Source organism: Paroedura picta, chromosome 2 (genome assembly GCF_049243985.1).
Source record: "Paroedura picta isolate Pp20150507F chromosome 2, Ppicta_v3.0, whole genome shotgun sequence".
NCBI lineage: Eukaryota > Metazoa > Chordata > Lepidosauria > Squamata > Gekkonidae > Paroedura > Paroedura picta.
The window spans coordinates 106,300,492-106,323,071 of NC_135370.1; the positions used below are offsets into that span (position 1 = coordinate 106,300,492).

At 41.1% G+C, this 22,580-nt stretch overlaps 2 protein-coding genes across 7 annotated transcripts in view; one reads left to right on the forward strand and one right to left on the reverse strand.

Moving 5' to 3' along the window:
- The window catches only part of ANO3 (anoctamin 3), a 312,581-nt gene that overhangs the window by 31,744 nt on the left and 258,257 nt on the right, over window positions 1-22,580 (reverse strand). The window lies entirely within an intron of this gene.
- On the forward strand, window positions 1,565-21,578 carry MUC15 (mucin 15, cell surface associated). The gene is made up of 4 exons (XM_077321998.1): window positions 1,565-1,713; window positions 10,074-10,648; window positions 16,620-16,775; window positions 19,089-21,578. Exons 2-4 carry the CDS (start codon window positions 10,108-10,110, stop codon window positions 19,244-19,246), a joined length of 855 nt encoding a protein of 284 aa, XP_077178113.1. The 5' UTR covers window positions 1,565-1,713; window positions 10,074-10,107; the 3' UTR covers window positions 19,247-21,578.

Below are 22,580 nucleotides of genomic sequence, written 5' to 3' on the forward strand. Positions count from 1 at the left end.
CAAGAGACACAAGTGATTGAATTGCCTTTGCAATACAATGTGATACTGATTGTACCATCTAGCTCGGTTTTATATCCAGTTGTTTAAGGCTGTCTTGTGTAGTCCTTTAATTTAAGGGGACTACATAAGAGAGTGCAAAAACCAGCTGAGTGACAGGAACACCAAATGGGCACGACAAATTTTAGGTACTCTGGTCTACACATAAAGGTTTCCAGCTGCACAGGCTTCCCCATCAAGGGAGGGAGAAGCTCAATATATGTATCTGTGCCAGGCTGTGCCTATCCAGGTCATGGACTCTTGTCTGCAAAATTATTTTCAGTACCAATCACTAAATGGCCAGAAAATAGATTCGGGTGGGTAGCCATTTTGGTCTGAAGCAGCAAAACAAATTTTGGTCTTAAAGGTACCATGGGACCCCAAACTTTGTTTGAATATCCAGAAGAGAAAGGCAGACTGCGAAAAAATTCTTCTGCATAAATTTGTATATATAATCATGCTTGTAAAAACACATCCCAAACATTTACAAGACATTTTTGAGAGCTAGAACTCTACCTTTGCACTGCTTTTTACTAAAGAACATTTGACAAAAGATCACAAAATAGCAAGTTTCATCAGACCGGAAGAAAACACTAGCCCCAAAAATGACCTGCAGGCTGGCAATTAGCACTAGCTTCAGAAAAATGAATGTCAGTTTCCTGTAAAAGATTGTGACCAGAGAAAACCATGTGTACCTGTAGTATATTTTCTTTTTACACATGGTTACATGAATTTCTCACTTAAAAATACTGATGAATGTATGAAGAGTATTAATGGTTTTCAAGAATCTTGAGTGGAAACTAACCAGACTATTCCACTTACTAATCATATATTCTTGTAACACTTACAACAATGTATGGTTAGTGAGTGGAATGGTTTGGCTAGTTTCCACTCAAGTCCCTTTCCCAAAAGTCCATCTCTGAAGCTGCCATTTCCCCCAGGGGAACTGATCTCTGTAGGCAATTGTAATTCTAGGAGAATTCCAGACCACATCTGGATAGTATTTTCACTTGCACATAGGGAGGTCTGCAGTGACTGTGAATTTCCCCTTCAAGATGCTGCCAAATCTTCAGGAGCATCTTTTCCTGTGGTAGTGAGGGCTGCCTAAGGAAGAGCAATGTGATCCTTGCCTCAGATCCAACCCAGTGAGTTGAATCACAGCTTAACTAAATTATTTTCATATTCACCCTCCTTTTTAAAAAGGGATGCATGCAAAAATAATATTGCTTCCTCATTTTGCAAAGACAGCTCCTTTGTTACTTCAGCTTTGGAATACAAAAAATGGTATAAAATTACTGGTTCAAAGTCATTGTTGTCATTTCATCAGCTGCTGTTCATTTCAAGGAATGATAACCCATTTCTTCCTCTCTAAAGCCCTTCTTCTCTTGAACAGTGGAACTCTGTCCACTTCATATTGAAAGCGTTTAACTCTGTATACTCTGTAAGAGTATGTCTCAACTACCACAGCCGAGAAGCAGGTCAGTCTGGTTCTCAGCTGCTCTATTACACCCAGAGAAATACAGCCCCACCTAATTCCATTTGTACTGTGCATTCCTCCACAACACCGACACATTTACATTTCCTTGTTCTCTACAGTTTTCAGCACTCTGGACTAATTGCATTCATCATACCGAGAGAATTATTTCAACATTTACATATCATTGCTGAGCTAAAAAGGTAAGTCGTTTTTAAATCATGGTTCTGACTCGCATTAATTTTTCATAAAGTATCTGTGAGCACAAGTGATTGTGGGCAGAAAACTGGCAGTGCTATCAGCAAGGTAACAGCTTGGCCTGGCAGGCATAGATCTAAACAGTTCTAAGACAGCCTTCTTAAGCTGGTGTTCTCAGAATCTTACTCAAGTCTATTCAGTAATTACTTGAACATACACACTTTTAAAGCTGTTACTTTACTTTCAGTATTAAGAAGTGATATTATTAAGCAAGCTTTAAACAAGATTTAAAATGTGAGACTTAACATGAAATATTTAATGTGAGTATATGTTTGTTATGCAGACATAAAGACAAAATCTCCCCAATATACTCTTTACTACTATGCAAAATATTACCTTCAAAGAGGATATTATGTGGTATTCTTTGTCTACGAAACTGTTTCCATGCTTTCAGAGAGTTTCCAGGTTTTCTACAATCTCTCACCCAAACTAGTTTCCCTACTTTATGAGAAAGCTTCCTCCCCTGCATGTGCAATTATACATATGGAGGACAATGCAAGAGAAACATTTCCATACATGCATATAAACATATGTGTTTTTCACTTGCATTCAGTATTTTTTGTTTGCTTTCTTAGTTTATGGGTGGACATAATGTAGAAAAAAAGCAGCATCCAGAATATATATATAAATTTTGAAGACAATGTAGGGAAGGAGACAGACAGACAGTATGTTTATTCGGTCAATTGACCCATATAAATAATGCATCAATACAAACTGCAATCAATGATAAAAATTAATCGATATGTGTAGTAAAAATACAGAAGTATTGCTACATAAAAATATTAAGATAATAAAACAATGTTAAAAGCAATGTATTGATGGGAACAAATAATATGTTATTGTAGGTAGGGGGGAAGGGTTATAACATGTAAAGAAGAAGGGAGAAGAAACCTCAAGGAAGTTAGCTGCAGGGACAAGGAATCAATACATCCTCTAGAGCAGTCCATTAGCCCAAGTGATAAGGTGGCCTATCCATTACCTATCCATTACTATCGTTCAGACATTCTTTTTGATCTAATTCCAATACAGATGTAAAGAAATTTTGCTACCATGTTAGAAATAAATGGGTCTTTATCCCTTAGCAAGAATTTAACTAGAATGTCACTGTTATGTGATGGTAGAGATGAATGTCTAGTGTAGTGGGATAGGGAAGGAAAGATTCGTATTGGAATGGTTTTGTATTATTATAATATAATACTATTTTAGTCCTTACATAATGTTTTAGAAAAGAGAGGGATAAAGGTATTTTAAGTATGAAATTTCAAATTCCTTCACAATATCAATATTCCCTTTGAGGCTGTATACTTAATATTTATGCTTTGTGATCAGTGAAGCAGCTGTAACTCAGACCACTGTGCATTTACCTGTTGCTTATTTTTGAACCAGCATCACTAATACACATTTATGTTAAAAGCAGAGGCAGTGTTTGTCATTATTTGTGGATTTCTGATTTGTTGCCAGGGAGGTGCTGCTTGTGTAAAATAGCTGAGGTAAAACCTCAGGGGCTTATACACAAACTTCACATACATGCAAATGGTTTAACTACTTTGCAACCGCTTCTGCTATGATATGAAAATGCCTGGCTAAGAAGGCAACTTTTGCCTCTGCCAGGGTTTGTTCTACCAGGGTTGTTCTTGAGTAAGGAAATATAGCATAGTCATGCCAGGCTGTAGCTTTTGGGTTCAACAATCTCTGTCTCTTCATCTACAAACTAACTCTTACCTCTGCTGCCTTCACATTACCTTTGCCTCTATCTCCACCATCACAAGATATTCAGGAAGTCGTGTTCAGGAAGTCATGTTAGGCAGGCATACTGTAATATTTCAAGATACCTGGGGGGGAAGAAGTGCCAACCAGTTTGGCTTCCAATGGAAGCAAAAAGCAGACAGCATAGGGAAGGGAGAATTGGGGAATAGGCACTTCAGGCAGCATTGTCCGTTGGCTTCTGCAGCATATCTGCAAGAGGCATTTCACCTTTCCCAGCAAGAGGGTACAAACTCCCAGGGCAGGAGAAATATACTGCTAGCTACAGTAGATATGGAAATTAGGTGGTAGAGATGTGGAGACGTGCATAGAGAGAGAGCATCACATTAATATCGTCTCTCATATGGTCTTTGGCATTCAAATGACTGAGGCATGCCTTTGATGGTGCAGCTGCAAATAGGTGGTGAAATATAAAGGAAAAATAGCAAAGTATGAACATGCTCAAAACTGTATGAGATATGATCCTTTTTTCATTGTATTATGCTTTTAAAACATTCATAGGAAAGTACAGGCATTCTAAAGTATGATTATAAGCTATAACTAAGCATAGACAACAGCCCCAGACTTGGCTGGGGCCACTTTGAGCACAGGATGAAGAGCAGGGTGTAAAGGGTGTAGTGGTGGCAGCAAGCCTCATGGCCACAGCAAGAGCCTCCTAGGTAGACCCAGTTGCAACCTAAGCCAGCTAATCATTGGCTGCTGGATCTGACTAGGAGGGGTGGGGATTCAGAGGACCTACAATGCAGGGGCTTCCCTCTGGTCCACCCCTTCCCTTTATAAGTGGATGCTGCAGCCAGGCCGATACACAGTTTGCTCCAGTTGCTTCTCTGGCCCTCCTTTGGTTTCATGTTGTGTGGCACAGTTTTTCCCAGTATTCTGTTGCTTTTGTGTTTTGTTACAGCTTTAGATAGTTTGGGGCACTGAGTGGAGGTGGGGCCTACATACCTATATCCCCCATTTTGGAGGGAGAGCCAGGCAGCATCATGCCTGGCTTCGGGGCTGGTGTCCTGCTTCATTCCCAGGTGACAAAGGGATCCCTTGCACATAGGCTTGCACCAAGGTATGACTGCAGGACTTGCAACTCTGGGATTTTCTAAGCAAACAGGCTGCAGAAGGGTTCCACGGACTGACAGGTGGTTCACCTGAAGCCTAGATACTCATTAAGGATTCAATGGCTATAGTCAATAAGATTGTGGCATGTTTTACCCCAACTAGTTTCTGTGGGATTGTATTCTTGTCTCCTTGCTTGTCTAATCCTCATTTTGTTTCAAGGCCTTTCCCTACTTTTCTACTTCTTTCATAGTTACTTTTATACCCAATAATGTCAATTAGCAGGGTTATTAGCATAAATCAGTCAGTTATTTTAAAAGTAAAAGGCTTTGCTCTTTTGGCATGCACAGCTGACCCCATAGGCTCATTAAAAAATGATACTCTAAAACTAAAACTAAGCTGCATAAACATGAAGCATGAAGAAGAAGAAGAAGAGTTGGTTCTTATATGCCGCTTTTCTCTACCCAAAGGAGTCCCAAAGTGGCTTACATTCGCCTTCCCTTTCCTCTCCCCACAACAGACAACAGGGGTGGGTGAGGCTGAGAGAGCCCTGATATCACTGCTAGGTCAGAACAGCTTTATCTGTGCTGTGGCGAGGCCAAGGTCACCCAGCTGGTTGCATGCGGAAGAGCGGGAAATCAAACCCAGCTCGCCATATTAGAAGTCCGCGCTCCTAACCACTACACCAAGCTGGTATACTGGTATCTTCATTGCGTAGAATCAGCACACCGGCTATGGGGTTAGCTGTGTCAGCTGTGCATGCCAAAAGAGAATCAGCACATAGTGGTATTTATGCAGCCTACCTAAAGCCAGGATTCTATTCAAGTTTGCAAATTACTAAGGAATTAAAGAATCAGATCCAATGATAGAAATGATACATTCCACTCTGTTGTTTCTGAGTACTGTGACTCTTAAAGTAATTATATAGAAAGATGCAAATTTCAAGCAGTAGAATTCAACTATTCCACTCCAGATTTTCCCAAAATATCTATGTGCAAATACATGTGCATATATATGCATGTTTACAAATCCTAAACCCAAACAGAACAAGTTAATTATTACACATGAAATGGTTTATTGGAAGCACAACTGAAAATAAACTTAACTGCAGTTGCATCTCCTTCCTACCAAGTGGAAAATTATAGTGTTAAGGATCTCACAAAAACCAAACATTCATTCTTTTTAAGTACAGTGATTTTAGCATTATGCACTATAAATGCAACTTCAGTTAACTGAACTTTTGGTAATTTCCCTTGATGGTTTCAAATTACAGCCAAGGTAATATTTTTTTAAATAAAGAAAAACAACAAAACACACTTTGTTCAGTAGTGAAATGGCTATTGATAGAAGGAAAAGAGGGTTGTGGCTGAGAAGAAAACAGTGAGCATGGTTTGTGAGCATATGAAACCCCCTCTTCTTACAATGCTAGTGCAGCCCCTCCAAACCACAACTGGTGGTGCACTTCAACAGAGCCATGGCCATGCTTCTTAAAAGAACCAGCCTGCTTTGAGCCTGTCCTCTTTTGCTAATGGAGACCAGTTGGAAGCTTCCCACCTGCCCACCCTGTTTGAAGTGGGCCTCCTGAGCCTCCGGGGAGGGCGGTATATAAGTATGATAAATAAATAAATAAATAAATAAATAAATAAATAAATAAGTGTTATTCACAGTTATGTTTGTATTCCTATTTTGTTTACCAGTTATTCTACACAAATAGGTTGTAGGTTAAAAATTTAGCTATATTTTCTCACAGCTAGTAGTTTTGGGCCTAGGGAGGATCCTTTTGGGGAAGTCCATGTCTGTGAATCAGACTCTCCCTCATGATGGCATCCTTAATAGGCTGTTGGAATGCTGAGTATGGTGTGAACCTGGCTGGGGAAGCAGACAGGCTTGCATTGCTAGGAAACTGGGGGGGGGGGGCAAGCCGAAGGCTGTGCCCATAGGATTCCTCCAATTTAAGGTTGCCTTTCTTGGTGATCCTAGTGGGCAAGCTGTATGTCATGCCCACACACCCCGACATGCCAGCAGAGGGTGCTCTGGAAGACATGGCAGACCCAAGTGCTGACCCTGGGCCAAGCACACTACCACTTAGATCACCAGAACCAGCTGCAGAGGAGGGCACTGAAGATCTGGCTGGAAATCAGGACCAGCCAGACCTGCAGGGCAAAGAACAACCTGGTCCCAGCCAAGAGCTGACCCAGCTCTTTGTGCCAACAACACTGGGTCCAGGGCCAAGGGCTCCGTCCAGCCCCAAAGGCTCATTGGAACAACAGAGACAGTGCAAGTGAGCCAGCTTGTCAGCAGACAAAAGGAGTACAAGGCTGACAGCCCACTGTCAAGCTGGATGGCAAACAGGTGAAGGCCCTGTCCTGGATTAGGACTGAACTGGATTAGGACTGCAGGCACTCTGAGTTCAGATGCTAGGGCCTTCAGGTTAGCATAACAGAAGAGTCTTACCCATGGTGCAACATGTGCATTCCCTGCTTGTCTGCTTGGTTTCCTGTGATTTGACAAACTCTGGTGGTCTGCTCATTGGTTACTTGACTTTAGATATCAGCTCATGGACTTACTTTTGGTTTCCTGGTTTTGGCTTTTGGCTTCTGGACTCGCTCTCAGCTTTCTGACCTCAGCACTCAACTTCTGGATCTGCTCTTGGCTTCTGAATTTGTTTAAGCTTCAACACGGTAACCTTAGCTTTGCCCCCACCTTACCTAGTTCCTGCTTGATTTTTGGACTGCTCTTTTTGACTCAACCCCTGCTTTGTTTTGGACTATGACTCTAGACTGCAATTTGTCCTCAGTTTACTGGCTGAGGGCATAAATACCGGGCTATTGTGTGCCAGCATCAGGGAAGCACACTGTGGAGTGGCTAAGCCCCTGGCAGCTCCAGAGGCACTGCTGAGATCAGGGGCTTCCTTGCGGTCCACAGCAAGACAGCAGGTGTCCACCCCATGCTATGCCAACACTCCTGCTGCAGGGTTGAAATAAAGCTATGGCCAATTTTATGCCTGTGAAAAGTCAATCCTTTGTATGTGTCTTCTTTCTGGGACAATTTGCTCTCCTGCTAGGGAATTTGTTATCGTAAATTAAAATCAAGGCACCAGGCAAAATGCATGTGTTCTAGGGTTTGTCTGTGCCTTGGCTACAGCTGCATTCATCATCACAGATTTACAGAAGGTTGAAGGGAATTCCTGACAACCAGCAATGAGTCACACGATATTGCATGAGTGCATTCATCTGTTATTAGGTCATGTTACTCAAACATTATCAGCATCTATTGCTAAGTCTTAGCATCATAGTATGTCATTTCGCCAGGCAGCTGTCATACTAAACTAACTAGCTTATTTGCTGTGGTGCTTTGCTAATCTCTGCTACCAGAAAGGAAACTGTCATCAAATCAGTCCAGCAGAAAAAACAATTTCTTGTAGTGCACAGTGTATTGAGATAACATACATATTACTCTGTTTTCTTATAAGTTTTTCTTCATCATGCTCCAATGCAGTTATTAAGCTCTGTGCAAAATCACTACCCTGATATCATAAAAAAGGGTGGTTTTCAGTTAACAAAACTCTGAGAAAAAGTTATTACATGAATATGAGTGAATGAAGTTATAAGGTAAAGATATTCCCTGTACATACTTAACACTATAAGGACCGAGTCATGTCTGATCCTTGGGGTGACACCCTCTAGCATTTTCTTGGCAGACTCAGTACAGGGTGGTTTGCCATTCCCTTCCCCAGTCATTACCATTTTACTCCCCAGCAAGCTGGGTACTCATTTTACTGACCTCGGAAGGATGGAAGGCTGAGTCAACTTTGAGCTGGCTGCTGGGATCAAACTCCCAGCCTCATGGTCAGAGCTTCAGACAGCATGTTGGCTGTCTTACCACCCTGCGCTACAAGAGGCTCTTTAATGAAGTTATACATATTCCTTTAAGAGAAGGAAAGGCAAGTTATGACAAAATATTGCCTGTTCATCACATGATACCACAATATCCTATTCTAGTGGGGAGAGAAAAGATTATGGGGTCTCGCAAGGTTTCATCTTTCCTCCTAGGTTCTCAGTTATAAATCACACTTCTAGCTGATCCCAGAGAGGCAATAAAAACCTTGAACTGATGGCTGGAGATAGTCATGGTGGGGACATGGACTAATAAACTGCAGGTTGATCTGTGCTACTGATGAGTGGAAAGTCTAACCTGGGATTTAAATTTGTCACTCATTCTGGCTGGGGGGGGGGGTTGAACTCCCCTTGAAGGAATAGTAGTCTGGGAGTGTTTTTGGACTCTCTGTCTTTGTCTGTGTGTGTATGGTACAAAGAATCACATGGAATTACCTAACTGATCTGATTCAGTATATTATCTCATTGTTGAGATTATCCAGAGTTAGTGAAACTTCCATGTTCCTCACTGATGAGATCTTTTCTGAATGTCTTCTGAATCAGTGTAGTATTTCAGGCTATTTTAAAATTTGTTATAGTATGGTTCCTGTTTGCAAAGCAAAAGTATCACCTCTTTTGCTATTTTATTGTATTGTATTCTTAACCTCGTGGACTAATCTTAAACCAAAAAGTACGATACATTTTGAAGAAATATAGAACAACAAGAAGAGTTGACTTTTATACCCCTATCTGACTTTTATTAACCCAAAGGCGTCTCAAAGCGACTTACAATTGCATTCCCTTCCTCTCCCCAGAACAGCCATCGAGGTAGGTGGGGCTGAGAGAACCCTGATATTGCTGTTCTGTGAGAACAGCACTTTCAAGGCTGTGATGAGTCCAAGGTCACCCAGCTGGCTGCTTGTAGAGGAGCAGGTAATCAAACTCAGTTTGCCAGATAAGAATCTGCTGCTTTTAACCACTACATCACACTGGCTGGTATCACGCATCAAGGGGCCTCCTGGGATCAGTAGATGATATGACAATAATATTTTTTGTTCAACCTTAAATATTGCAGCCAATTGGATTATGTCTGTAAGCAATGTGCTCACAGAGTCATTTCACAGTATATTATACTGGAGTGCCACCCAATTCATCTTTGATGTTCTAATGGTGAAAATCCCAATTAGGGTTGTGCGATTTGGCCGCTTCGGTGGCTGCTCCCTCTGGGCGCAGCTAGTGCTGCGCCACGGGGGGGGGGGGGAAGGGTGGTGCCGGCAGCGACATGACAGCGGGTGCAACCACGCAGGTGCAGAATTCCACGCCTGCATGGTTGCGCCCGCTGTCATGCCGCTGCTGGCACCGCCCTCCCCCCCTGCGGTGCGGCGCTGGCTGTGCCCGGAGGGAATGGCTGCCGAAGCGGCCGAATCGCACAATCCTAATCCCAGTGTCCAAGATGGGAAACTAAACCTGCAGAATAGGAATTGTAGATACCATTTTTAAATTTATCCCAGTATAATAATCTATTTTGTATGAGTGAATAATTTTATATGGATAATATATCATGAGTGAATACTTTTATACGTATATAAAATTAATTTTAAATTTATTCCCCCCAGGTTCTCTGTGTCAAGAAACAAGTGTTGTCAAACCATGTTGATCTTCCAGAGAATTGCGTTTACTTGGCTGTTGGCTAATTTACAGTCAAATAGATATATAATGTCTTTAGCAGATCCTACAATGAGTACAGTAGCTGAAAATGACATTCAAAACACTACAGGGCTAAATCAAACTACACAGCAGATGGATTTTTCAACAGACATTACCACTCAGTCTTTTATAAATGAAAAAATGTCATCTTCCTCAGAAATGACATCTCCCTCAGAAATTCCTACAACCACAAGCAACCTGCCAACAATCTCTGAAAGCTATGCCAGTACAACACACATCAACCCATCAGAAGCAACATCAAACAACTTCAGCTCAACCACCTATGATGTCAGTTTTACTATGATTGTCTCCACCAATGATGCTCAGACAACTGATATGACGGCTTCTCCCAATGACACTACATCAGCTATGACGTTGACTACTAGCATTAGTGCCACAACAGTCTTAAGAACAAGTGGACAAACCACAAATCTGCATCCCAGTTTTACTAAGAGCTCAACAGAAATACATGAACCCCAAAAAGGTAAAAGTGCTTTGTCTATTTCATATATAATTTATTTTTATGCCAGAATACTACAACTGTGCTGCAGCAATTGTGCTTTCCTGTGCTGTAGAGTTAGTTTGTCTGCTAACCGTGGCATTTTGTTGTTGTTAGGTGTCCGACCCATCGCGACCCCATGGACAATGATCCTCCAGGCCTCTACCATTCCCCGGAGTCCATTTAAGTTTGCACCTACTGCTTCAGTTACTCCATCCAGCCACCTCATTCTCTTTCGTCCCCTTCTTCTTTTGCCCTCAATCGCTCCCAGCATTAGGCTCTTCTCCAGGGAGTCCTTCCTTCTCATGAGGTGGCCAAAGTATTTGAGTTTCATCTTCGGGATCTGGCCATCTAAGGAGCAGTCAAGGCTGATCTCCTATAGGACTGACCGGTTTGTTCGCCTTGCAGTCCAAGGGACTTGCAAGAGTCTTCTCCAGCACCAGAGTTCAAAAGCCTCAATTCTTTGACACTCGGCCTTCCTTATGGTCCTTATTCTATTGTTTTCTTCTATTTGTTTGCACTGTTCATTTAAGAAGGCATTCTTATCTCTTCTAGCTTTTATCTGGAATTCTGCATTCAGTTGGGTGTATCTTTGTCTTTCTCCGTTGCCTTTCACTTCCCTTCTCTCCTTAGCTATTTGTAAAGCTTCCTCAGACAGCCATTTTGATTTCTTGCATTTCTTTTCCTTTGGGATGGTTTTAGTTGCTACCTCTTGTACAATGTTGCGAAACTCCATCCATAGTTCTTCAGGCACTCTATCAGATCTAATTCCTTAAATCTACTGTATATTCGTCGTTGATATGATTTAGTTCATATCTGAGTGGCCTAGTGCTTTTCCCTACTTTCTTCAATTTAAGCCTAAATTTTGCAACAAGAAGCTGATGATCTGAACCACAATCAGCTCCTGGTCTTGTTTTTATTGACTGTATAGAACTTCTCCATCTTTGGCTGCAGAGCCATGGCATATCTTCATGATATAAATACAACAGTTTCAATTGTGAACCCACTGGTTTAGCATTGGCTTCCAGCAACATCTAATAGAACAGATAATATATTGTAGGATGAGAAATGGTCATCTGTTCAGGTTTACCAAATTATTTATGAAACTACCCCACTATATGTTTTCTTAATAAACAAGTGGTCAAACTCCAACTTTTAGCCTAGTAACAGTTGTTTCAACCATTATGTTTTGAATCTATCAAGCGAAAGAACAGTCAAGCTTCTCTGCCTATAGGTTGTTCAGAAAATGTTGAAAATATTAAGACTGAATTGTTTGCTTGGGAGCCTCATCATATTACATAAAAACTGAATGGTACTTCTGACAATGTGCACCTCTGATTGGCCTTCACCAGGAGAGCATTCCTCCAATAGAGGGAGAACTCTCACCCTCTTAGGGCCAATCAGAGGCTCTTCTCTGTACCCATCCTTCTCCCCCTCCATACTGCTTCCTGACACTTGACTTGAGAAGGTAGAACAGTCATGAGGTGGGTGGCTTTCCATGCATGCTCTGGGCTACACTCGCCAGCTTCCTGACCACTGGGGGAGAGCATGGAAGGCCAGCTGGGCAAACTGCACACCGGTTACAGTGCCTTCCTGGCTACTGTGGGAGGGCAATGCCCCTGCCACTGGAGATAGAAGCTAAGGGCGCACTAGTAGTTGATGGGGTTTCCAACAAAGAGGTTCTACCTCCAGAAACAGTGGAAGAAAGTGCAGAGTCAGAGGTTGAGGAGGTTGTCTTGGATTTGGAGCTACCTGGCCACAGCTGAGTGTTGCCCACAGCTCTGCAACAAGAAGCAAAAGTGTCCATGCCACTATCTGCATCCAGCCCCAAGAGTTCTCCAGAGCACTTGGGATTGTGGCAGTGAGAAGGTTTGACAGAGCAGGCCAAGTGCTCAACTGGCTGTTTGCTGTCAAATTAGATGGTGCACAGCTGAGGGTTATCTCACTTATGAGGACTAGGTACAGCTGAAAGCACTGCAAAGTTATTAACTAGGATGGAGAGGTTGTACTTGAAAAGTGCCAGGACCTAGGCTTCTTCATAGGTGCAACATCCATGTTCCCTGCCCATCCTCCTGGATTCCTAGCTCCTATCTCACTATGGTAATGTTCTGCTGGTTTGTCTTCTGGAATACGACCTCAGCTGGCTAAATGTACCTGTGAGTCTCCTGTTTCTGGAAACTTGTGTCCCTGTGACCCACCAGCCTTTCTCCAAACTCAACCTACTGCTCCAGCACCTTGCTCCCCACCTGTCTACCCCACCCTGGGACTGACTTCCTGGAAATGATCCTCTGGCCTACTTTTAGATTAGGCTCTGACTACTGCTTCTGTTGGCTCAGAACCAGCTTAACCACAGACAGTTAACAACTCCGTTCTTGTACTGCATTTTGGTTGTGGCTTGCAAGCTGCTGGTGTAGAGACTGGGTTCCAGTGTGGCCCAGCAGGAGGAGGGCATGGGGAGGTCACAGAAAGCTGTGAGAGGGCACATAAGACTGGCTGGGCTCACTGCATGCTGGCCACACCTCTCTTGCCAGCCTCCAGATGTAGACATGCTTCTGATATTCCTGTGACTTTTCCAAAGTCCAGGGCAGGTTTGATATGTGAGCACGAGTGCCACACCCCCATTGAAAGCCAGTTTGAACATCTGGTAATTTTCTTTCAATGGTTGCTGCTATGCATTGCTTTATGATTTTGAGCAGGATCTTACTAGCACGAGAAATTACGGTTATTGTACAGTAATTGGAACAGATTTTTAGTCATCCTTTTTTGGTAGTGGGATGAACACAAATGGTTTCCAGTCCTCTGACCAGTTATTAGTTTCCCAGCTTTTCTGGCACAAAGCTGTAATCTCAGCAGTTCAATGGATGCGATGTCAATGTCTGGGGCCTTGTTGTTTGACAGTTGACTCAAGGCTCATTGAATTCCTCCTCAAGAATGGCCACTACATGTTGTATTTCGTTTTCATTTTGAAGAGAAAGAATTTCGATTTTGCATGTGTACAGTTCTTCTGTGTCTTCCTGCCACCAGTTCTTGATGCTCTGTTGGTCAGTCATTCCTTCCCTTGTTTATCTTTGATAATGCTTTAGTGAGCAGCAAATGGCCTTCAGAACCTCTTTACTTAAGTGAGTGCATTTCTCATGTGCCCCTTTTTGTAATCTTCTAACTGCTTGCATTTCTGATTCTATTAAGCTTCACTGTCCATTCTTAATGCCCTTTGAAAATCTGCAATTAATTTTCTTGCTTCCACTCTTTTGCTTGCAGCTTTTGCTGCTTTTCTTCATTCAGCTATTCTTGTAGTTTCATCTGAGAGCCAGTTTGGTCTTTTTTCTGGCTTCTTGTATGTGTTTGACTGCTGTTTCAACAACAGTTGATTATTATTATTATTATTATTATTATTATTATTATTATTATTATTATTATTATTATTATTAGATTTATAGCCCGCCACTCCCTTGCGGCTCGTGGCGGGTATTTGTATTTGATGGGATTGTATTTCCCATCACAATTCATCAGGCATCTTCTCTACTGTGTCCAATAGTTGAAAGAGATTTTTCGCCTCCACTGCATATGTGAGCAGAATTTTATTTACATTGAACTTCCTTACCCCTGACATTCTCTTAATGTTTCAGAGCTTTGTTTTGATCTTAGCCAGTAATGGTTCATGATCTGAACCAAAATCAGCAGCTGGAAATGTTTTGACAGCAAGGATTGAACTGGGCCATCATCGGCTGCATAAGATATAGTTGATTTGGTTCCTGTGTAGTCCATTTGGTGATGTCCAAGTATATAGGTGATGTTTATGTTGTTTGAATGAAGTGTTCATGATGTGAAACTGATTTTCATGACATAATTGTGCCAGACAATCACCTGCATCATTCCTTTCTCCAAGTTCTAAGTTGCCAGTTATGTCTCTCTCTGATTGTGTACCAACTTTTGCATTAAAGTCACCCATTATATAAATTACATCCTTCTTGGGTGCTTGTTTGAAGAAGAGTTCTTTATATATATATATATATAATAATTTTTTTTTATTTTCATAAAGATAGAAATATAATCATCATTTGAGAATATACGACCCCACATTGACTCCACAGTGATATAAAGAAGAGTTCTTATATGCCACTTTTCTCAACCTAAAAGAGTCCCAAAGTGGCTTACCATTGCCTTCCCTTTCCTCTCCCCACAACAGACAGCATGAGGTAGGTGAGGCTGAGAGAACCCTGAGCCCTGCTCAGTCAGAACAGCTTTATCAGTGCTGTGGGGAGCCCAAGATCACCCAGCTGGCTAAATGAAGGAGCAGGGAATCAAACCACATTAGAAGTCAGCTCTCCTAACCACTACACCAACTTGGCCTGAATGGCGTTATAGAAGTTGGTGCTCCTAAACACTACACCAAAGTGTCTTTTCTGACATGTGGGAATGCACTGGTGATTTAGAGTGGGGGCAAAAGCAGAGAATGGTGGCCTCTGGAAGTACACATTTTAGAAGGTGAGTTCCAAATCAGTTACCTTTACATTAGAAAGACTAGTTGAAGCAGCACCTAACAGATTTTCTTTGCCACTCAGCAAGCCCTTTGATTACATACATGAGTGCATTCCTCATAATAATTTTACAACTGCGGAAGACCCCTTGGGGTCAAAACACATTTGGTCCATTTTATGTTGGTCTATTCCATGTGTAGTTGGAAATGTGATGTTTTAAAATTGCACTATGTTTTTAATATGTTGAACTAGTGGACTTTATGAATTAATTTGTTAAAGAAATAAATATTACCTGAATAGTAGATGGTAAAATCTTCCAACTGAAAGAAACCATCGTCTGTCCTATGTAATTCACTGATGCCAAGGAGGTCAATGTTCGAGCTGACCATTTCTTTCCTTGAGTCAGTCCTCTAACATTCCAATTTGCTATTCTGTGCATCTTTGTAAAGTGCAGACCCTTGCTTTCACTACTGCCAACATCAGCATCTGGGGTTCCTGCTGGATTTGCCCCAGGCATGTCATAAAATCTGGGTCTACTTATTTCAGGTCCTTTCTCCTTCCCAGTCGCTTGTTGAGCACCTTCTGGCCTGAGGGGCTTACGACTGGGCACCATATCAAAATCCTTTGAGAGCTGTACCATATGATCTTCTTGGCACATCATACATTCTTTTTATATAGCCATAAGACTTCATTATTCAAATTACTAATGTTTATTTGAAACTTTCTACAAATCTAAATCTCTTGTATTTGGACAACTAACATTCTTCTTCTACCCTTTGCATTCCTGTATATCACAATTACAGTTGCACAGTTATTGCAGCTAAGTGATGTAAGGTGATATAAAGGCTATGTAAAGTGATATAAAGGCTATGTTTTTCAGGGTTAAATATACATTAGTTTCAAATAATATGAAATTACAGTCATTAACATTTGAATAACCATATAAACACCAGCTTGAAGCTGTCCAGAAGGATATAGAAGTTCAGAAGGTTATAGAAATAGACAATTATATTTGATGCATCTTTAAATGTCTAAATTAGCTGCATGTAACCAAGTGTTTCTTGAGAATTTTCAGTAACATTGACTAAGCTTGGGAAGCCATTGCAAAGAAGTGTAAAAAGATTGCCCAGGAAAAGCCAGGTGGTTCTTCACTGGTACTCAAGTCCCCATGGTCAGAAATTCAAGCTCACTGTGCAAATGATGGGGTTCCCCTTAATATGCCACTAAATCTGAGAAAAATAATATTGATAGATATCTAAAAATATTTGTTTCCTTATGCACCTGACTGAGCATCATTTTATGTTGGATGCATCCCCTGCTCTTGTCAATGGTGACAAATTTTGCCAAGGCTCTTTAGCCAGCTGTTCTTTGGCTTGTTACTGACCTATCCCACCATTCAAAACCAGACCTTAGTTTGTTTTCACTGTTAACTTACAAAAGTTCTATGGTTTCTTAAAATCCCCCCCTTTTTTTTGCAGATAATCACATCAATGGTGGAGTAATATTTGGTGCCATTGTAGGAGCTGTGCTTGGATCTGCATTAATTGGCTTGGTTGGATACTTCATGTGCAGGAAGAGAAAACCTGAAGGATTTGCACATCAAAGGCTTTATGATGACACAAGAAATGATCCAGGTAACAAAAATCTAACAATCTGAGGCACAGTTTATAAATGGAGTACTTGTTATTCTCAATGACAATTGCTGCAGTTGTCCAAGGATCTTGGATAGTTGCAATTCAACTAAACATGATAAAGTGAAGGCAAAAGAAAGTGGAGATAGAATAAGGTGAATTTCTAATGACTTTGTCCCAGTGATTGTTCACCATTTCTACTGGGCTACATTCAAAGATGTTTTCTCTCAGGTACCTGAAGCAGTGACTATAATTTAAAACAAAACAGGAAAACATTCACACTATATGTAAAATTTTATATATAGTAGATTGGATTGCACAGAACATTTCCACTTAAGCAAGAGCTCGCATGCAACTGGAAGAGGGATCACAAGGAAGTCATCACAATTACTGTATCGCATTTCATGTTTTCACTTTTGCAAGACATAGTGCCTGATATATGTCAGCACCTCAGTCAGATCCAAACTGGACTGTAGTGACTGCATCAATTCGCCATTGGTTTTTTTTAATGTTTGTATATAGTAACACTGATCAGACATGAATAAAAGAGAACTTAATATTGTACAAACTCATGGCAAAAATGGAACTGTGTTAAATAACATTTATCTCCCACTATCAATGTTGGGATCTTGTCTACCATGCAGGAAAAAAAAATATTTGGTTCGTATGAGCTCAAAAAGCTGATTACAGATTCTTTGATCTGCTCAGCTATGGGCACAACTGAGCCTGAATAATTTTTTTTTCAACTATACCAATCAGCTGGGACAGCAGGAGCTAAGCACTCTGAGCACCTGCCAACCCTGTAGATCCTCTCAGGTCTGCTTGCAGCAGTGAGAGACCTCCCCGCTGCACTCAGATCTTGGGGAGAACATTTCTTATGGCACAATTTAAATCACACTACAGAAGAAGGGAAGCCAGCCACTGTGTCATTTGGCTGATAATGTACAGCAGATGGATGGATGGATGGATAGACAGATAGATAGATACTAACCCAAATCTTTGAATAATATTTGATTCTATTTTGTTTCCTACGTTTGCATTCAAGTCACCTAATGATCATCAACATATCTTGTTCAGGTTTCTTTTATGCACTTGCCCAAACATTTCAGTTCCTTACTCACCAGCATCTATAGTTGGGGTTATATTGACAGATTTCACATATTGTCCGGCTGATATTATTCTGTATAACTTTGCATTATCACCCCTGACTGCTTGTTGTATATCTTGCCTCACTATTAAAGCAAATCTCTTTTTTCTGTGTTTATCATTTTCAGAGTCAAATAGGTTTTAATTTTCTGACTGCAGCCATCGAGGGGCTCAACTGTGGTCAGAACCATGGTACAGGGGGAGGAGAGATTCCTGATTTCCTCCCTGCTGTTTTCATGATCCAAAATGTTCCTTAGGAAAGTTATCTGTGCCATGGGGAGGTGCTGCTTGTACATTGAATGTTTTCTTAGCTTCTTTAAGCAGTAGGCAGAATACATCCTAATTGGCCTTTTGAACCAATAACTCCATTCTAGGAATTGGTTAAGTGGCATCAAGGCGATACAGTCCTAATTCAGACATCATAGTCATAGTCACTTTAGATATACTTCTCCAATGAAATCATAGAATCATAGAATCATAGAATTATAGAGTTGGAAGGGGCCATACAGGCCATCTAGTCCAACCCCCTGCTCAATGCAGGATTAGCCCTAAGCATCCCAAAGCATCCAAGAAAAGTGTGTATCCAACCTTTGCTTGAAGACTTCCAGTGAGGGGGAGCTCACCACCTCCTTAGGCAGCCTATTCCACTGCTGAACTACTCTGACTGTGAAAAGCTTTCTCCTGATATCTAGCCTATATCGTTGTATATCTAGCCTATATCATGGTAATGATTTTACCATGAGATATAGTGGTGGTATTCTGCACTGTAGACAGTAATAGCTAATGTCAATTTTCAATTGAATATCAGAAGTTTACTTTTGTGTAGAACTCATCTTTTTCTATTTTTATGAGCAGTTCCAATTTTTTTTCCATTTCCGTGCCTGCTCAACTAGGCACTACCTACAAGTTAATAACCAATATTGATGATTCTTGCTATTTTTGAAGTGCAGCTCATGAAGATATTGTTTTAAGGAAGAGGAAGACAGATGTCTTGATGGAGTATATTTGGTTTATCATGCAGTGTTTGAAAAGCAAGCTGGTGAGGGCTTGACCATCTATGGAAACTTTTTACTCAAAATGGGTTTTATTTGGTTACTAAAGTTTGAGAACGGCTGCTCTATATTGATACAGCAACATACTCCATAAATAACTATCAACATTGTTTTACAGTTCTGAGACTGGACAATGCACCTGACTCTTATGGTGAGAGCTTTGCTGATCTGTCATACTACAATCCTACGATAGCCAGTGAGACGACAGCCCAAAACAGCAACACACCACCATATGACGCTATTCCAATGGATGATATGACTTTATCACCACACTGATCATAACACTATAGAAACTGATGTCAGTTTTAAAAACTCAACATTATATGTTCTCCCCAAAAAGATTGTTCAATAATGGTTTGATTCTCCGCCCCCTCCCGCAGTGTTGTGAATCCTGCGTTTACTAATATGCCAAGTTTTGAATAGTGTGTAAGAAACAAAGCATGCTAGCCATGGTTTACAAATTCATATATCTACTGTTTTTCATTAAACTATGCTATTGTTTGGAGTGTATATGCATGGACATCACTGCATTATTCAGCATTTGTCAACTCATGGATGAACTTGAACAAAAGCATAGAGTTGCATTCTACCATGAGAAGTGATTTCACTCATTTCCCCTCTTCTCTGCAGTCACCCCAACACAAGTAACCCTCAACACTGTCTACGTGAATCCTCCTGCTCCTTTGTCAGCAATCGCAAGAGGTTGTTGGCAAGATGTAAAATTATGTCTGAGGTGATGTGAAGTGATACAAAACATCTGCAGCTTCTATTCTGTATTTGCTCAGCTTTATGCTGTGATGCTGTGAAATCAAGCTGTGAATATACATAAATGAACCAGCCCTTTAAACCAAAATCTTTCTTCATTTGCATCGTAAATTTATCCAACACATGGAATTCACTGTCATGAGATGGATGGCCATTAACTCAGCTGGTTTTATAAATGCTCAGATGACTTTCAAATCACAGAGAATAGATCTTTTGAAGACTTAATGTATCTTCTTGATATCAGATGCTGCATAAAGAAGAGAGGATGATCTTCCCCATTAAAAGACATCTGGCTATTTATTGATTTGAAAAATTGTGCCAACAGATGGATACTGGTCCAACCTAGCAGAGCAATTCTTTTGTTTTGGTTTCAAATTCATAACAGCAAATGCAAACAGGAAAAATAATCTCCTCAATACAATAGATGGAGTAGTTTTCTCCCCTTTTGAATCAGGATTTACTGCTTCTAGTCATAATTTATTAGTAAAACAAATCTCTTTCTTTCACCCTATTATATGCACTTTCATCACACAGCAAAGTATGGATGGCACAGATTTAAGAATATGTACAGTTGGTAGTTTTTACATATCATTGTTTACTATGAAGCTATTTTGGTCAAAGAAACAAAACAAGCTTTATTGAATAGTACTGGAGAAAGCAAAAGGAGGTATAGGTAAACTATAAATTCTACTTATTTCAGACTTCAGTTATTATCTGATGAGCGGTTCAGACCAGAGGTAGTCAAAACTGCGGCCCTCCAGATGTCCATGGAATACAATTCCCATGAGCCCCTGCCAGCATACAGCACATACATGCAGAAAGAAGAATTAACTTAAAGATGGATGATTCTGGGGGAGGGGGGGAGGTGGTAAAAAAAACTTTAAAAGGACCTTGAAAATTCTCCCAGGTTAATACAGTAGGCCTATACAATTTACAATACATCAAGCTGAACACAGCCAATTCTCCTACATTGATTGTTCACATTGTCCTGTGCAGAATGCCAGGACTACCAAAGAGAAGTACAGAGTTCTAGGAAGCCTTGTTACTGTACGGATATATAAAACTGGCCAAATCATGTTTTATATGATGTCTAGGACCCTAGTGAGGGGTCCCATGGCAATTGGGGGGGGCACAGTGGCTAACAGGAGTCATGTAGACTGACTGCAGTCTGACAGTAATTATTTGGCCTGTCATCAGTGTGGACCAACATGAGCTCAGATTATCAGTCTAGCTCTCACACTTAGCAGGAGCTTTCAGGGAGCAGAATCCTTGGGAAGGAAAGCATAATGTATTTCATGGCATCACTTCTTGTGAAATCTCAGAAGTGATGTCACAAACACTACCATAAGGAGGAAATTGCTAGAGCATTATGGGTTGGTTTTCACATAAATTCTGGGGTTTTGTTTTTGTTTGGCCAGGAGTGACATACAGAAACATGCAATGCTTTCTTCCATTTTCCTCCAGCTGCCCAGAAGAAAGGTGCAGGGAGGCTGCAGCCAAATGAGGGAGAATGCCCACTATGGCCTGATTTGTGGCAATCCTAATGTGGGGATCATAGGCACATATAGATGAATAGGTACTTTTTCAAAATCCTCTAAATAAGCACCCTGTGGCAGTACTCATATGTTTTTTTTTTAAACTGCATTTTCAACTCCCATTATACAAATGAACATTGCATCTAGGAATCTGTATAAGTGAATTAGAGTATGAGTTATTTTACTGTGGTTGGAAACTAAATGCAAAAGACAATTGGGTATTTATATGACTACTCTAAATTCATTTCTATTTGCACAAAACCTGGAATCCTCTCGCAGTTTACAATAAATTTTTTACCATATGAAAACATTCAGTGTCATCTTTTATTATATAGAGTTTGTGATGACAAGGCTTCACATGATCAGTTCTCTAGGGTCACATCTCCCACCCCCAAATTTACCTCCAAGGAGACAGAGGCATCCAGACTGTGTCAAGGGAACCATACAAGGAGGGGCATGGGTGTGGTTTCCCAGCTTGCCACAATGCCCAGAAACACTGGGCAGGCCAGTCACCAGCAGCAGCAGAGGCATGAAACAAGGGTGGCCAAAGAGCAGCAGATCCCACCACAAGTGAGGGCCTTTTCTTCATCTGGTGTTACAGCCAGGAAGGTGTCTTTAGAAGGCCAGGCCAGGAAACAGGTAGCAGTGACCTCTTTATGCCAGAAAGGGCCAGGTGGAATGAGGTCCTGGGAGAGCTTAGGGTTTTGATGGAACTATCAGTATTTCACAGGGCCTGCAAAACAGTGCTTTTCACCAGGTCTTTGGCTGAAGTAAGGGCTAGCAACAATGAGGCCCCTCCTCAGGCTATGTGGTGACATCTACCGTAACCTGCCCAGGGGTGGATGGCTGAGGGAAATGGGGGTGGGGAGGGGGTTATGCTGCCAATCTTGGTTCAAGTTGCTTTTTTAAATGCCCTATTGGCATTCCTATGGGACTAGATGGGACAAGGGATTAGAGGAGGTACTTATTAAAGTTGCATATGATACTAAACTGGGAGGGGTAGCAAACACAACAGAACACTGAATCAGAATACAGGATGATCTTGATAGGCTCAAGAAGTGGGCTAAATTGAATAACGTGAAATTCAATAGGGACAAATGTAAAGTTCTGCATTTAGGTAGGAAAAACCATTTACACCAATATAGGATGGGGAAGACTGGTCTTGGCAATAGTATGTGCAAAAAGGATCTAGTAGATCATACATGGAACATTATTCAGCAGTGTGACTCGGTGGCTAAAAAGGCAAATGGGATTTTGGCCTGTATCAAATGGAGTATTGTGTCCAGATCACAGGAGGTGATGGTACCGCT

Bases quoted from the DNA above. Each gene is read 5' to 3' on its own strand.
- MUC15 (XM_077321998.1), top strand. From the start codon at position 10,108: ATGTTGATCTTCCAGAGAATTGCGTTTACTTGGCTGTTGGCTAATTTA. The intron at 10,649-16,619 runs GTAAAAGTGCTT...TTTTTTTTGCAG, and splicing joins AATACATGAACCCCAAAAAG to ATAATCACATCAATGGTGGA. The intron at 16,776-19,088 runs GTAACAAAAATC...ATTGTTTTACAG, and splicing joins TGACACAAGAAATGATCCAG to TTCTGAGACTGGACAATGCA.